Source organism: Syngnathus typhle, linkage group LG4 (assembly GCF_033458585.1).
Source record: "Syngnathus typhle isolate RoL2023-S1 ecotype Sweden linkage group LG4, RoL_Styp_1.0, whole genome shotgun sequence".
Lineage (NCBI taxonomy): Eukaryota > Metazoa > Chordata > Actinopteri > Syngnathiformes > Syngnathidae > Syngnathus > Syngnathus typhle.
The window spans coordinates 15,291,398-15,309,068 of record NC_083741.1 but is presented as its reverse complement, the minus strand read 5'-3'; the positions used below and the strand labels follow the sequence as shown (position 1 = coordinate 15,309,068).

General features: G+C 38.9%; 2 protein-coding genes across 5 annotated transcripts; both read right to left on the bottom strand.

Moving 5' to 3' along the window:
- Positions 1-556: 556 nt before the first annotated feature.
- Positions 557-8,916, bottom strand: def8 (differentially expressed in FDCP 8 homolog). 3 transcript variants are annotated; one of them, XM_061277212.1, is made up of 13 exons: positions 8,793-8,901; positions 8,384-8,519; positions 7,013-7,135; positions 4,895-4,989; positions 4,321-4,470; positions 3,851-3,992; positions 2,964-3,128; positions 2,613-2,740; positions 2,407-2,520; positions 2,115-2,195; positions 1,790-1,930; positions 1,432-1,541; positions 557-1,358 (listed from the first exon to the last, which is right to left on the bottom strand). In XM_061277212.1, the coding sequence occupies exons 2-13, from the start codon at positions 8,478-8,480 to the stop codon at positions 1,271-1,273; spliced, it is 1,434 nt and encodes a 477-aa protein (XP_061133196.1). In that variant the 5' UTR covers positions 8,481-8,519; positions 8,793-8,901; the 3' UTR covers positions 557-1,270. The 3 variants fall into 3 exon arrangements, with proteins under 3 accessions (XP_061133196.1, XP_061133197.1, XP_061133198.1); XM_061277213.1 differs by lacking the exon at positions 8,384-8,519 and having other exon boundaries at positions 8,793-8,916; XM_061277214.1 differs by lacking the exon at positions 8,384-8,519 and having other exon boundaries at positions 7,009-7,135; positions 8,793-8,807.
- A 3,791-nt stretch (positions 8,917-12,707) lies between these two features.
- mc1r (melanocortin 1 receptor) lies at positions 12,708-17,600 on the bottom strand. Of its 2 annotated transcripts, XM_061276709.1 has the most exons (3): positions 16,541-17,600; positions 15,360-15,487; positions 12,708-15,020 (listed from the first exon to the last, which is right to left on the bottom strand). In XM_061276709.1, exons 2-3 carry the CDS (start codon positions 15,385-15,387, stop codon positions 14,044-14,046), a joined length of 1,005 nt encoding a protein of 334 aa, XP_061132693.1. In that variant the 5' UTR covers positions 15,388-15,487; positions 16,541-17,600; the 3' UTR covers positions 12,708-14,043. The 2 variants fall into 2 exon arrangements, with proteins under 2 accessions (XP_061132693.1, XP_061132694.1); XM_061276710.1 differs by lacking the exon at positions 15,360-15,487.
- Positions 17,601-17,671: the final 71 nt, after the last annotated feature.

Genomic DNA, 17,671 nt, shown 5'->3' with positions numbered 1-17,671 from the left:
CTAGAAATTTAATATGGCCCTATATTTTCCTTTTTCTATTATGTTGAACATAAACCCAGTGGACATTTCATTGAGTTTATCTTTGCATCTTTATATTGCGAAGTGTTATTGTTATTGCTATCACAGTGTTGTGATTGTAATCTGCAGTGGTGTAAAATTGTAGCGTAATGATTTGGGATGTGTTTCTGGTATTTTTTTCTCTCTTTGAATCATCCTTTTTATTAGTGATCGCACCATAGGCCGACTCAATGTTTGGAGATCGAATCATCTCAATCGATTGAGTTTTGAGCGGTGCCCTTTGTGAAATTACTTTAGCGCCCCCTTGTGTTCACACATGCCTGCATCCAGTGCTCGTTTCACTTGTTTCCTTTTCTATCAACATTGCGCAACTCATGAGCTTTTTGCCATCATTACCCACATTGTTATAACACAATCTGATGGCACCTTGGTGTCAAGGAACTAACTATGTTTAAGTGATTGTCTTTTTTTTTAACACAAGCAGCATTGGTAAGACCTTCTCTAGCATGACGGGAAAGGCAATGACTTAATTGATGCCTTAAAATATTACAGTATTTTATTCATGCATCACTCAACATGTTTTTTACAACAGAATAGAAATCACTCTGACACCACTGATGTCAATTGATTTGAGGAAAAACAATAAACAGTGCATCATGCTGAAAAATAACACAGCAACGAGTCATTATTTTAAAACAAATATTTTAGGTCAACATTTAGACATTAAAGGTGTCTTCTGACATCCTAAAATGTGCTGTAGCTATATTATGATAAAAACTATTAACATATTGCCAAATGTATTCTGACGTTTGGTTAACAGCTCCTTGGAACCTGACAATCTCATGGGCACATAATGTGCACAAGTATTCACATCTACTGGGTTTGATACACTTCCATGGAATTAATTTATCATTTGGAATAAATGCTAACGCAGATTTGCATGTATCCTTACAAAAACAAGCACATTGAATTATATTTCCAGTTATACATTAAGGAATGACAGACATTACAACTCATTTTTCTTCATGTTAAATACAAGTAGTTGGACCAGCAGTGGATATGTAGCATCTTCATCTTTACATTTCAGTAAATGGCGCAGTCGTTACATAATATTGAGGCTTTTAACTCCTGCGTGTAACGTGCAAGAGGATCAAGACCATAACGGCAATAGGCGACAATCTATTGGTTGCTACTGTACCAGGTTTCCTTTTTGTTGACAACCTTTTTTTCCGCAGTGTAATCTCAAATTCCTTCATGCATCTTTTGTGTCTTCATCCTGTTTACGCTCGGTCATCCGGGCACACCGTGGACACGTTGTCGAGTTGTCATAGTAACAATCCCTAAAGAGAGAAAATCATCGGTTATTTTTTATTTCTTTTTTTAATTCAAATTTTCTGACAGTTGATGACGGACCTGTGGAAGACGGCCGAGCAGTCATGGCACACGGAGGTGTGACTGTCAAAAGGAAAGAGGATGTCTCCCTCCTTACACAGCTCACACACAAAGCCTTTTGCCTGGCAACGCTGCATGCGCACAAAAAAGAAAATTCTTCAGGATGGCGTATACAGTGCACTCAACAGGCTACTTCTTTAGGAACCTGCACAAACTGAATTTAAGTACAACAAATGCATCAAATTCTCTAAGAATGTCAATCAAAACTGAGGATAACTCGCTTTACAGGTGCAATTAATATTACTGTTGAATAAAATGTGATTCAAAGAGAGCGATAGTATTGTGAAAAGTGTTGTTTGTGCTTTTTATGAGCTCTCACGTCACAGTCCAGCTTGATGTGTTTTGCGAATGTGGTGTGGACTTCGGTGAGGGAGCAGCTCAGTCGCCCGCTGGAAATGTCAATCAAATCCTGCAGGGAGTACATGTCATCGTTCTCCACAAAGTGCTGGCGGTCTTGAAGCTAGAACCCGAAACACAAAGCAAATCCATCTTAGGAGGAGGAGGATATAGGGAGGGAGGGACGGACTAAACTCTTTTCCCCACTAGGTAGTGCTGCTGTACAGTACAAGATGTGCTATGAGGTGTGACACTTGAAGACTTATGTAGGTCAAAGTAAAAACGGATATGACACTGTACATGCCGACCTGGAGTAAAAGTCGTGCCTCCATGGCCTCCTTGCAGGTAATAAAATAAGGCTTCATCAGTAGAATATCCTGGCGAAGTTTCTGTTAACACAATCACAAACTTAGTCCTCTTTTTAGAGACCAGAGAGATAAAATGTTTCAACAGGCCTCCTCAAAAATGTGTGGGCCAGCAAAAGTATAATTGACTGCATTGTGGTGGTGAAAACACATTAACTGAGGTTGTATTTTAAAAAACACTTAAACGTATCCACAATGGTCTAGGGCTCAAAGCCTTCTTTGCCTGGCAACTTACTCTGATCTCAACCAGTTCCTCAACAAAGTTAAAAAGCAATGGGTTGATTTCTTTCAGCTTCAGCACGGGCCGTGGCATCATCAGGGCCAGGTAGCGCAGTGAGGACCGACAAACCTGCATGAAGAACAGAGGAATGAATGATTAGCATGAAAGATACAGCACAGCACACCACACACACACAGCATCAAAAAGTATTTTGAGGGTACCTTGCGTGGTTCAAACTCCCAGTTGTGGATGACTCGTGCTGGGATGATGGCCGTGTCGTTCCAGTGACACGCACTGCAGAAATACTGGCCCGTGTAGTCACATTGTCTGGCTTCACTTGGTACGCCCCCTATCAGATTAACAATACATTAAAATTCCGCACAGTGCATATTGTAGGCACACTGTTTCATGAGCATAACAAAGTATCAACTACAAATAAAGTGCATACAGTACCACTGAATAGATTTGGCATCCACGAAAAATTCCAGAAACATAAAATATATTGGTTGACTGCTGCATCATAGGCGTGAATTGTTTTCTGTGTTCTGTGCTCTCAGCTCATTCGTACTCACTCAGTGAGATGGGTGAACGGCATTCCGCACAACGATAGTCTTGGCGGTCTAGTCCGATCTCTGGGCAGATGCTGAGCTCGTACTCTGACTGATGGCTGACCTTTGACCTCACACAGGGCTTGGTGATCAGGTTCATACACTTACTGTGGCAGCGGTAATAGCAACCTGAAGAAGACAATGATTCATATGAAAAGATAATTGCTGCACTTAGCTGACGCTTACAAATGGAACACAACCGTGTGTGTGTGTGTGTGTGTGTGTGCGTGTGTGTGTGTCAACATCTAAATAGAAGAAAACAATAAAGAGTAATAAATGATTTAAAGCTGGCATATGTGCGATAATAACAATCACCAACCAAAACATTAGGTCCACCTTCACAAGTCGGCAAGATACAAATGTTGCTCCTAAGTGTAAGTCGCATTTTTGGGTGTAATTCATTTGAAAGAAACTGAAAACGCATGTGAGGGAGAACATTGGAAATACCTCTTGGAAATGCAGGAATCAACATCTTAACAAACTATAAGGGGATACAAACTGCAGCCAAAGTGGAACAAAGCCTACTTTGGATCAGAATGAAGCTATTAACCTACTGCAAAGGTTCAGAGTGTACCATGCCTGCAGCCCGAAGACAGCTGGCATAGGCTCCAACGCGCGACCTTTGCGAGGACAAGCGGTGCAGATAATGGATGGATTTATGAATTATTCACTGGGGAATTGAGGAACTCTATGAGCTCAATTTGCATACATTACAGTTTCCAAAAGTGAAAACCAAAATTCTGATTGGCTTTTTTCGTCATTTGGTAAGAGCCTCATTAGATTGCAGGCGTACCTAATAAAGTGGCTGGTATAATTCGACACATATCTGTGCAGTGGATTTTGTGCATCACCTGTGCAGGTGTACCATGTCTGGATGAGACCCCAGATAATGGTACTACATTTGTCACAAGTATGTTTGACACTCTTGCTCTTTTCCTTGGAGAATCTGTGCTCAAGAACCATTCTCAGATTAGGCTCATCCTCATCAGGATCCTGTCGGAGAACGATATTTGATACCCTTATTTGGAGACAAACACAAAAATTGCAAGCATAGCATTTATAGAAAATTGCAGTGTGTGTTTTGTTGATCCATGCATGTGCTTTTAATAGTCGACGTGTTGACGTATGAGTGTTTTAACAGTATTTGTTAATAATAGCACACGTTCACGTGGATACTTTACTGTACCATTTCCATGTTTCTAAGTTCACTGTGCTCTTTTTTTAGGCTGAAACATCTGAACACGATCAATATGTCACACAGCCAGCCATCCGATTGTTCAACTTGACTTATTCGGGATGTTTGATATTGAAAAGAACCAACCTTCAGCTCCTGGAGTTTGAGGCGAAGATGGATGAGTTTCACCACCGTGTCCTTTTGTCTCTCCGAGTGCTCCGGCAGCTCCAAGATCAACTTCTTGCACTCCTCGATGGCTAGTTTCAGTTGCTCTATGTCGGAGGCCACAAATGAACCCTGCGGCCAACGAATAGTCAAATTTGAATATATTGTATGCCAAGGCCGCTTTATTTATACAGTGCATTTCATACACTGTGGGCGTCACATAAAAGTATATTTAAAAAGCATTTAGAAACACGAGTTAGAGAAGTAAAAGCAAAATAGCTGGGTAAAATGACTAACAGATTAGTAATTTAATTTAAAAGAACACAAGCTTGATTGAAGATACATTTCTAGAGCAGGCCTCCCCAAACCGCGTGTCATGTGACGACTTCCGACAGTCATCTGACTGCAGTGAGGAAATCAGTGGCTACCGTTAATGCTCGTTCAACTATGTGATAAAGCGGAGGAAACATGGCGAGTACTACTAATAACTACGAACTACACCAGCTACATTTGTATGAATAACATACAATACCAATAAAAAGTACTGCTTGCTTACCACGGGTCTTGAGAAATGGTCTTCAGCTAGACCAAGATCCATGGTTCCGTCTGAACTTTGGATTCTGGTCCCAGAAAACAGCTCCTGTCTGGCTTCTGCAAAAGGAAAGCAAAAAATTTTTATTTTTAAACACATGACTTGTCACTAAAGTACATTCTCATGTACTGTCTCGCCTCGTTATTATTCTAAGACAAACAGAAGAATACCCAAGTGCGATGTGATTAAAAGCGCTTCTTGTATGAACTTTGAGCTTTCATCCCTTTGTGACTTTTAGAGCAGCATAGTCACAAGTTGTTACAAAACAGCTTACATTGTACATTCTTCGCCGGTGTTCACCTTTGGCTGTAAGCTCCTGGAAATGTTTAATACTGAAATGAAGATGTACCTAAAAGTAACGGGATAATATATCCTCGCGTTTTTAGAACAGTTCTTCTCAACTGGTGGGTCGAGTGCTAAATTATAGGTAGGAATAAAATACGTATAGCAGGTACATTGCTTTTCATTTAATTGCTTTGTATTCTTTTCTTACACTAATACAACATTTATTAGAATTTGAGTGTGTATGCTCAACCTATTCTCAAAGGCAATTATTATTGAAACACATGATCAGTCTACACTAGCAAAAGCTTAGCGGATGGCTGCCGTCGAAACAGTAGCACTGTTTCGTTTTTCTTAATAGCATAATAACATGCACGCTTCACTTTCTTGTGAGCCATACTGATGCTATCTCGAAAAAACATAAATTGGAGCACTCGTACCATAGTAATGGACAGGACTGGAACTAAAGGAACTACAACGGCGGGGGGATGATATAACATTACAGATTAGAAAAGCAACTATAATTTATCAGGATTCAACATAGTAGGCTCAACATAGTCGACCTTTTGGGAAAAGATTGTCCAACTGATTTCGTTTGAACTTGTGCCTGGGTAAGCAAATGCCTTCGCAAAATCCCTGATAGAATGATGAATCTAAAATGATTTATTTAGTTTTTACAAACCACCACGTGATTTTGTTTTCCCTCCAAAGCGAAGCATGTCGAACTATCAGTATAATGAATGAGCTGACTGTCCGACTGGCTAAACTAGCAGTTTTCTCTTCTGCAGTATAATTGCCGGTTGCATGAAATCATGTCAGTATTTTTGATCTGTTTTCGCTTTGTGAACTTCCCCTTTCGTTTGGAAAGAATTTATGTCCAGAAGGTCCGGCTAATATGTACAATATTTCCACTCCAGAGAAGGGATGGGCATTCGGTGAATTTCCTTGATTGATAAAACGAAAATCAACATAATTCAAGAAAAATGTTAAAAAATAAAATAAAAATCCTGTTTTTCTACAATCTTTATTCCAACACAAAACTATATTGCCACAATTCATTCTACATTTGAGTCTCTGGGATAAATCAAATGCAGAAGACTAACAGTAATTAAATAATTTAAAATGACTACAACCGTCCTTGGTGAAATCATCAGCTTGTCATTCATTATTTAATACAGACCATAATCCAAATCATTTTTGTTCTGTTTATCGTAACAGATGGTGACGATTTTAAGATCCACAACGATTGAGCCTGGAGCAGATTTGGTTTTAGTTTGTTTACAGCGGTTTCACTCTACTGAAATGATTCATGCTGGCACTTTTCTTAATTTCTTACACTGTTTTTAAAAACCAACTTTTTCAGCATACCTCCAAAATAATTGGAACGGCAAGGTCAATTGCTATGTTTTAATTGTATACTAAGATGTTTGGGTTTTGTAGCAAAAGATGAATATGAGTTTGTAATTGCAGCTTTTCTTTTTCATGTCAATGCGGTAAACCACTTAGGACAGGCCACCTTGTTTTCGAAGCCATCCACTTTTCAAGTGAGCAAAAGGATTGGAACAATAAACCTTGCTGTTCCAATACTTTTGGAGAAGCGAGTGTCGATAAACTAGAGCCACGCAATATAACAAACCGTCAATCAATTGGTAATTTCCTTGTTAACTCCTCATGTTAGGCTTATAAATCAAGAACAAATGAATTTACTTTATTTTGACTTACTCTGGTGTAAATAAATGAACTGTGACCTTGAAATCATAATCCACCCGTCAATAGTGTGTCGTGGTAAATATTACCTACCCTGCTGTGGGGACGTCCTGCCCCTTTCGGTACCATCCTCTTCCTCTCCGCGATCGAAGGGATTAAGGCGGGTTTGGCGGAACTGTGCTAGCCTCTCATCATACTCCATTTCATCGGCTACATCTGAGTGCGACAGGACAGAACGCAATGGACATTATAGCATCATATTACATGTCAGCGGTTTCTTCTGTTATGCTTTAGTTAATTGAAGAAGCATAAAGTAAACATTTTGTAAATGATTTGTACATTTTGATCACAATACAGACTCAGAGGTCCCCACCAGATAAGTTTTAATGTGAAATTATCTTGGTGAGGTTTACCAATGGAATTTTGTCAATTCAGTGGAACAGATAATTAACTGGTAATGTAACTGTTAATTGCATCTAGAAGAAACTGACACACAATAGAGTGCACTACTTGGGTGCAACAGCAGTGGTGAAGGTGATTTAGGTACATGAGATTTCACTGAATGAAATGTTTGAAACATATTTAATGTTGCAGTCACGTAAACATTTTAATTACATTTTTAATAACAGTTCAGTAGTATTTAACTTTCTGATAATGAATTGCTATTCATCTGATTTTTTTTCAAACACTAAGTATAATAATTATTTAGCAATAAACTTTAATTGATTTGACTATTGTGAAGCGAGTTTTTTCCCATATTTGAGGGCAGAGGTGATGTTAAAACTATGTAAGGTTACATTGGCTTGCAATAATGTACTTTTTTAAAAAAGAAATAAAACGTCTGTCTCTTTTGGGGGGGAGACAACTATATTAGTGATGATAGTGATACCTGGAAAGCTAAGAATTTGATAGGAGGTGATTTGTTTAAAAAGAGATCCACTAGTCCAAACCAAAAATAGGAAAATCCGACTGTTTTACGAAACTAGGACTTCTGCGATAAACCGGAGCAACCTTTATAATTTAGCTTGCTCCAATTTATCTCACGTAACACACACGTAAAATGAATTATATTGTTTACTACATGTGCATTTTTGTGCATACATGTAACGAGCTTAAAAAGGATATCGGAGTCGTTTCTACGATCAAGATTGGTGGTCTACATAATGTATGGCACACCCACAATGTATTACTTCACAATCATGCAAAAGTCGAGAGGTGCATAGTGATCATGTTCAATTGTACTGGCCGGCTCATAAACTCACATTATATGTGTTTTTATATGTGTTCCAGACTGTCGTTTGATCCAAATCCAATTGAGTACATTTGGAATTGCTGGAATGGGAGTGCTGCATCATTGCAACTTGCAAGTAATGTTCCTCTTACCTCCTTTTGCTACATATGTGAAAGTAGTATGACGTACAGTGACGCTTAGTATTACAATAACAAACCTTGTTGAATTAATACCTTGAAGGCGGCAATCAAAACCGTGCATTATCTTGCCAAGCCAGATATTTTGATACAGCTTTGACATCAGTGTGCTCGTATCATAAAAACAATACATGCAATTGTCAAGCAACCATCAGCACTAAGAAAGCTGCAGCTGCAAAACAAAACAAAAAACAGGAAATAATGATCACGATCTTCATCAAATGCAATAAACGTGACGTTATTGTGCATGTCCGGAAAACCCGCAGCAGTGTCGAATCATTTAGTAAGTCAATGAAGGAGATCATTCAAGTGAGAAATGGCCCAACAACATTGCATGTCAACAAGCTAAAGCTACATAGCTAACAGTCATGTTTTGACGCCAGACTGTGAGCAAATTGAACGAGACGCAATGATCTAATATTAGTTAAGTTTCTTTTCATCTTACTTGTCATTGAATCGGCAACTCTTAATTGTGTTTAATGTTCCACGCGTGTGGTGAGTACTTGTGCCCGTGCCTTGTTCCTCTCGTCATCAACAACACATCAATCTGATCAGTGACCATTTAAAAGCAATTGATTTCCGGTTGATATTTTCAGAACAAAGCACACTTGTCAAATCAGTGACCATTTAAAAGCGATTGATTTCCGGTTGATATTTTCAGAACAAAGCATGCTTGCCAAATTGCCACATTATTTTATTTATGTGGAGCCTATACTATACAATGTGAGACGTTGATACATTGATTTGGGTTGACAATTTTAATGGCCCTTTGAAGGAAACTATGACTATGATGCAGCCCGCGACAAAAATAAGTTTGACACCCCTGCGGCCTAGATGTAAAATAAGTGATTCAACTTTTAATCAAGTCAAAATAAAGGTCCTTATGTGATCTTAGTGATAAGCCAGAGTCGCACGAAAGGTATGAATTTGTATGAATGGGCATTGTGCTCTCGCCAATGAAATGATGCTTTGTTAAAAATGAGTGCATCTGAGAGTTACACAACGCTATTTTTTTGCTCCCAAGCATGTGTCCAACTGCTGACACCATAAAGCCATGACTACAAATCACGTTTAGTTTTCCCCACAGACAGAAACCAAATTTAAGTACCTCAGTCAAGCACCGACCACACTGCTCCACACCCTAATCGACTGAAACGCGCTTTAATTGGGGAGCTAATGCATTAAAACACTGTGAGATTTTCCCAGCTATTATGAAGTATTTAGGGAAAAATGAGTTCCAAACTTTGACATTAGTCACTCAGTCGAATCTCTGTTCTTTGGATGACTGCTGTAGTGCTCTTTTGTCATGTTCCTGTGACATTACCATATGTTCCTATGTTACCATGGTTGAAGTTTGCAGTGGTGTAGAAGTGCACGTCATCATACTAAGAGGATGTTATATACACGCATTTGTTTAGTGAACATGCTTGGAACTCAAAACGTGCACATTTTTCTGTGTTTTTCTCAAGAGGTAAAATAATAATATCGGGGTTTTCCAGAAAAATGTGATCATCAACAAAATTGCATTCAAATTTGTGGTCATTTTGACAGCATGTTATTAAAAGTCATAATTTGATGTTTCCTTTTCTTATCTTTACAGATAAAGAGATGCCCTTCGCTGAGATTTGTGAGGGAGTTCTCATAATAATTGCAATTCAGATTTGAACATGGCAGAAAAAAATCAAAGAGGAAGGCTGTTTGTGGGACAAGCACTTTAGAAATGTCATTGATGGATGTGATAGATGCTCAACCGCTATACGAAAAGACATTGTATAGTATTCTATCGTTGGGAAATTAGTCAGTTAGGCCCCAAAGAGCTACATTTGATCTTAATTCTTGGATAACATGAGTATTTGAATGACTTTATCACACTTTGTCTTATCCGCTTGCATTACACTAAGCTTTTGTTTTATATGTTATTTGTATACACCCTCTGGGGTTTGACCCTGGAGGATGAACATGAATAACTCTGTTTTGTTCTCTGCGGTAAGTAGCCTTGATCTACCAAGCTTGACAGAGTTTATTATTTGGATAGTTTTAATTTTCTTTGCTGTGAACAGAGCCGCTTTGTGCTACTAATGAACAAGACATTGCCGCTCATCCGCTCAACATGTTACTCCTTTAGTCTGAGTTGCGTTAAGACGATTTCAGATATTCATCCATCCGTGTATTTTGTTAATTTTGTGTTTTTGATCGTCAGAATATTTGATCCATTCAGTAAAATGATTTTGTTTGCATTTTGAATTAGCAAAATTAAAACCTATAGGTGTGATTATTAAAGTAGGAGATTTTGTCATTTATATTTTTCATTGATACTCTCAGAAATATAAATCTTATTACGTCTACTGGAAATTCCCTTCCTTTTAATGCAGCTATTTACAACCAGCAGAGCAACACCACTTGGTCATGGGTTTAATTAAAACCTTTTCACTTCACTTTTCTTGCTTAATACATCAATGACGCCTCTATCAGATAAGACAGGTCGTGGTCCTCTAAAAGAAATAACAAAATATTCATCACACCTTTGTAGTAAAAGCAGAACTAATTCCTGTCATCTGCATATTTATTTCTTATCAGTACAGGCAACTGAAAATTTATAGTATGACCTAAAAAGCAGAAGAACAAGTTTCTGAGGTTTTAGTTTTTTAACCAGTTATTATGTTCAGGGCCAACACTGCACATGGGGGCACACAAACTATACACAGCAGATTCCATACAATAAACAATTTGTATTATATCAATGAGATTCATAATGTCTTCGTAATAATATAAAGAGATTATTTTGTTCAGACGATAAAAATTGAAGTTCTTACCCGCTGACACTTTCGACTGATACGCCGTCATCTGAAGACTGGAGTATCAGTCGAATCTGTTCAGCAGGTAACAATTTAAATTTATATTGTCTGAACAAAAGAATCCATTCATAATAAACAATTTGAGTACTTCAGAAGATATTTGCCTACGAGCAGCCCCGAATGTCCCAAGAAATGTCTGAAAGTGATTCCATTTTAGCACAACTTTCCCAAAGATGCCCAAAGGGCTTCCTAGTTCTCCCTGTGACAGCAACATGGACTGAGGACTATGCCAATCTGTTATAGTTGCTACAAAAATGGTTCAATGGAAATAAACAAGCGGCTTCAGGCACATACCGCATGACTAGGGTGGAAGTGCTTATAAAAGCACAGTCGTGGTTAGAATAACTCAATCAGACCTTTCTTCACACGCTGCTGGCAACACCAATTGAACAAAAGCCTGTTTTATGTGCTGCTCTTAAGACTTTGAGACGAGGAAGTGACCTGATACACAATTTTCATATGATACGAAAGGTGGCACTCGATTTGACAATACGTACTATATAACAATTTTAAAAAAAGCACAAAAGTTGGTCAATGCTATATTTACCCTATAGTCGTCCATCGTAAAGGAAACAACTGCCTTGTAAAAAAAGTTTTCTCTCCAAAATTGACAACTGCCAGACACATTTAACTGCAGTTTGTGTCTATTATTATATTTCTCTATTAACTCGCTGCTCTGATTAACTTTTTTTTTTCTTGTAGTTTTTATGTTACACAAAAAACATTGCACATGTGTTGTGTGTGTGTTGTTCATTAGTTTGAGGAGAGAAGCCAAGGAACCAGCTGTTAAGGAACATGCAAGTGCATCTGTTGTAACTGCAAATATTTGACGGTGTTTTGTTTTTGTACTTTACAATTCATTTTGTAGCACTCCATGTTAATAAAATCAACATAAAGAATTTATATATTTGATTATTTTTTTATCAAGAAATAATTTTCAAAATAGTTTGGAAATCATTGGAAATACAAAAGTAAGGGGTTACTTAGGAAATTCACGTCGCTACATCAATGGGATTAGTTTAGGTGACCAGGTTTTGCCGATGTTGTTTGCGATCAAGTCGGCAGGATTTTGTGGACAACGGAGAAGAAAAGAACTGACTGTGCAGTCACAACTTTCCTTCCCCTTTGAAGGAAAAGTTAGAATTACCACTAGGTTGAATTTAAATGAAGGTAAAAGTTTAGTTCAATAGTTCTATAATACTCGCATGTTATTAATTACTCACAAAACCCCAAATTTTGCATTTTAGTGTTTTCTAGCTTTGTGAAAATGTGGACAAGTTTGTTTTTAAACACAAATATTATCTTGTCTGGTTCTGCAATGAAACTTGAAATACCTTTTCATTGACAATTAGACTTTCTTTCTAAATCAGCTTTGTCTGTATGAATAATAGCCTCAAGCTGAATTCTTGGGGGCATCATTTTACTGAAATGAATTGCCTGCTTTTGCGTTTGTTTGAACACTTCACTTTAAGAAATTACACACAAGGGAATTGTTATGATATAGCCTCTTTATTTGAGACAAAGAAGACAACATGTAAATATTTACAATCTACACAGGAGAACCTAACATCAATATGAAGTCTATGTCTGAATTTTGGCTAATTTGTCAATTTAAGCAAAATGCTTGGTTTACCAGTGCTCCTCAGCTAAATAAAAGTCATTCGACTTAATAATTCCAACTTCGCGGAACAAAATCTTGTCAGCCTAAAAGTGCCCCATTTATGAAACACTTACATTGTAGTTCATCTATATTGGTTCTCAGCCTTTGCACATGTCATGAAATCAGATACACGACCTGCAAAGTGAACATAGCTGCATAGGAGCGAGGACTAGAGCAACGTGATGTTACTACTTTTAAGGGAGTAATAAGATCTAAAACACTGTCGACAGTTGTTAGCCGCTTGCCAAACGGCAGCACATACAATAAAGCCCAATTGTATACATTCAATAAATGACTATCAGGCAATACAATACAATATATGCATCATAATTGAAATTAATTTCAGTTAAATCTTTCATTTCAATCCTTTTATGAGCAGTGAAACTGGGGACATTCCACCCGACAATGATGAAAGGTCCGAGTCATGTGTTGCCAGTCACAGCGGCTGAACATGTGCGTGGAAATGGCTTTCAAAGCCACACAGACATGCGCTTAATAGATATCCGGGCGTAACAGGCTCGGTTCTTCACGGGCATCACTTTGGAACCGTCGTGAATGAGTATCGGTTGCTACAACAAACACAAAGAGAAAAAAGAGAACTCTGTTATCAAGACCAAGCACAACAGTTAAGGTTGACTTCAAGGAGCATTTAATGCCAATTGGTTCCACATAAATGTATTTGGGGAGACAGAAAATATCCCTGAACAAGCCAATGGTAGTTTTGTAAAAGGGAGGCATTGAACTGGTTCTTAATAATAGTAGTCATATTACAAGGCATTGTAATTGAATGGTTAACAAATAATTATCACTTCCATGTTGACAATACAATAGATGAAAATATACAGTGTAGTAAGGCAAAGTTCATTGTACACAGTGGAGGGTCCTTGTTTGTTGAACTCACTAGCAAGTTCAAGTCAATTGCCCCAATAATACGTCAATAATAATAATAATTTGACTTTTGTGACTTAAAGATAAAATACAGAATGAGTTCAGTTTTTGTGTGGCATTGGTGCAATTGAGGTTGATGTCAAAGTCACAGCTTTATTTATTTCTTCAATGAAAATGATGTGGCAAAGATGGGCACTCATCAGCAACACCAGCCAGATCGAGCTTTCCCATTCCGAACTGGACTGAACAGTAACAGTCAGTGGAACGGCAGCCGTGTCATGCTTCCTTCAGTGTCAAACACTGAAGAACCAGCTGCACAGGAGCAGCTCCCGAAGAGTTTTGCGCAGCTCTTGGCTTCTGTAGGCATAGATGAGCGGGTCTATGAGTGAATTACAGATGATCAGGATAAGGAACAGATTAAAGTTCCGGAAAAAGCAGTTACAGAAGGGGTTGGTGGGGCAGGTAAGGATGAGAATGAGGTGCAGGAAGAAGGGTCCCCAGCACACGATAAAGACGCCCAGAAGGATGGTGAGCGTGATGGCGCCTTTCGTGCTGGTGGACGGGCGTCGCTTATTGTTGAAGTTGACGGTGATGCTGCGCGAGTGTATGCGCGCCAGCAGGAACATGTGCAGGTAGAGCACAGCGTTGAAGACCAGGCTGGAGCAGAAGAAGGTCACCAGGCACACGATGACTGCATTGTCCGTGTGGTAGACGATGAAGAAGATGCTGGAGGTGAGGCTGGCCAGCCACACCGCCACGATGATGCCCACGGCGCGCTGCGTGGTCATGATGCTGTGGTAGCGCAGTGCGTAGAAGATGGTGATGTAGCGGTCGGCCGCGATGGTGCTCAGGAAGGATAGCGACGACACCACCGAGCTGCAGATCATCACGTCGATCACGTTGTCCAGGTGCCGCAGCATTCCCGGTTGCACGTCCAGAAGGCCGTGGTCGTGCAGAAGCATAACGATGGTCTCCACCACGTTACTGACGCTCACCAGCATGTCCGATACGGCCAGACAGCAGATGAAGTAGTACATGGGCGAGTGTAGATTTCGGTTCTTGACGATCGCCACTATGACGAGGATATTCTCCACCAGGCTGATGAGGCCCAGTGACAGGAAGAGCTCCTGCGGGATCTGCAGCTGGAAGCAGCCCGGCGAGTTGGGTTCAGCCCCAGTCGAGTTGGTCTCATTACCTTCCGGGAAGTCGCTAAGGTAGTCATGGTGCATGAAGAAGTTGTTGTGGGATCTGTTTGAAAACTCCATAGCTCCTGAAATAGAAAATGGGCTTTATTAGAGTCAAATATGATTGCTCAAACTCAGGGCACGTCAATTTGGGGGCATGCTGGTGGCCCCTGTCAATCTCTCTTAATCAACACAGTACTTCATATATACGATGGAACTACAATGAAGGCCTTCATCAAAAAGCGGAGAATAGACCATCGGTCACAGCAACACAAATTGTACGGTAAAGGAAAACGGTCAGGGAGAAATTTGTTACGGTCCTATATATATATATAACCGAGATTAATCCTTTGGGCTATAATTCCAAAAACTAGGTCGGATAGACACACAACATGGCTCATAATAAATATTAAAAAACATCATACCTGCAGCGGAGCATAGTGGTGGCAGCATTGTGCTTTGGGGATGTTTTTCTACCGAGCTTTAGTCAAGGCAGACGGAATTATGAACAGTTCTAAATACTGGTCTGCGAAAGAACAATACCTTCAGGCTTCTGCGAGAAAGCAAAATAAATGTCAGGAAAAATTTCCGAGATCAGAGCGGCAACCATATGCTGACAGCCATTTAACACCAGCTTGAATGTGATTTTGTGTGAATTCCAAACACAGCCATCACATTTCTTGTGGTTGTTTTGGATGATAATAAGGTCACTACAATTTGAAAATGCTCAAAAAAGCTTTAAGGCCTTAAGCTAACTTGAAACATTGCTTGACCAAAAGCATTTCTCTTGGTGCTGTTTATTCTCGTTCTGCAATCACTCAACTGAAGGAAAGATTATCTTTATCCCTAAAGTGCTGTCACATCTTTTTGACCACGAAAGTGACATCAAGAAGAATTTATCTGAAAATATAAAAGCTCCCTCTTCTGATGAGTGTTGATTCTATATCACATTATTTTGCCTGAATGGAGCAGATGCCATCAAATTGGTTCCAGATACCGTCTCAGCAATGGCCAAAAATAACTCATCATTTGAGCTCCTATTGGCAAAGATCAACAGGAGATAACACATTTAGAGAGATACGGTTAAGTAGACTTGGGTGTGACTAACTTGCAAGTCTACATTGGGTTGTGGACAAGTGAAAGGGCAAACCAATAGAAAACCTTTGGGGTGCTGACACTGGAATTTATTTCTGGCCACCAGGTCACCCTAACACATTCGGTTACTACTTGTGCAAATTTGATCACAGACAAGCTACATTTTCTTATTGCAGAACAAAATAGCACAAGTGGAAGCAAACTTGATTACAAAGAATCAGAATTAAAGTTGATCTAAGATTATCATCACTGGAAAAGAGCGGAACTTTTTCTTTCAAACTTGATGAGCCCTAAATAGGGCTCAATGCTGAACTAGTTGTAAAAAGAATACCTACCAAATAATACCAATACCAAATAACATTGGTGGAATTTTAAAGTTAGACTTGATTGGTGATGAAATTACATTTGAAAAGCGCTTACGTTGGGTTACATCTTGACAACACAATAATATACACATTCTTCCCCGGAACATTAGTATCATGTGGAGGAAAATGAAATCTATTGGACATACCAGTCGCAACCAATCCAGGCGAAAAGTGAATGTCTTCGACTTCTTTATGAATGCAAGCTGACAAACACCAACATCCAGAACATGTACTTTTCCCAAATCATGTTTTTTGCCTTGGGCACGCTGAAGGCGCCTGTCCCACCTAACAAGAGAGCTTCTTTGCAGAAAGCACCGGGACCAACAGGATGATGGAATACTGGACTTGGAGAGAACTGATGTGGGCCCAATGCACCATGTGAGACTTCACAAGACTCCTCCTTGTATGCTGACATCACTCGGAGGATGAGCGCATGATAGAAAATATTGAAGCAGTCGCAATATTGTGGCGTGCGGTAGACATGGAGGATTTTTTTTTTCTAAATTCCTATTACTTGTCTTGTGGTCCATATCTCAAATCATTTTCCCTAATAGGAATGAATGGAATTTCTATTCATTTCTGTGCGCCTTCCCCAAAAATGAGCAACAGCAAAAATATATATATATATTTTTTAAATTGCATGAAGCAGTACTAATTAGTGTACTTATTTCACATTTAGAAAGGTATTAGTGTGTATACTTTATAGAGAGAGAGATAAACTATTAAAATGATTCAATTGAAATGAATTTTTAACAACAAATACTTAAAATTGATTGCATAAATATTGAAAGTAAAGAGTTAAATACAAGTGAACTGCACTTCGTCACTGATTGCAATAGGTCAATCTTGTTTCCGTCAAGGGCCATAATGAAGTTATGGTTGCCCGCAGGATGTGGACATAAATGTCACTTAAATAGCAACATCAACCACTTAAGTCTCGTCTTTTTGCAAAGCGGGACATCAATCGTAAACTTTTATAAGTAGGCCACTAAAGATCAAATGTGTGTTTTGGCTTGAGAAATATATTCTCAGCATGTGACGTTTGCAGAAAATAATTGGCCTACATATCGGAAATAATTGATAAGGTCACATTTGAATTGTTTGACCTGGAAAATGTGATCACATTATTAATGCTTACGTAGTTAGGTTGTTTATTCATCAGTGTTTTAATGAAAGGCCTTTAAACTATATTGGATTATATTTTTTGCTAAGGCAATCCTATCCAAGCATGACAACAAAGAGGATGTGTGCTCTGGAACTACCCTCACTTAATTCAT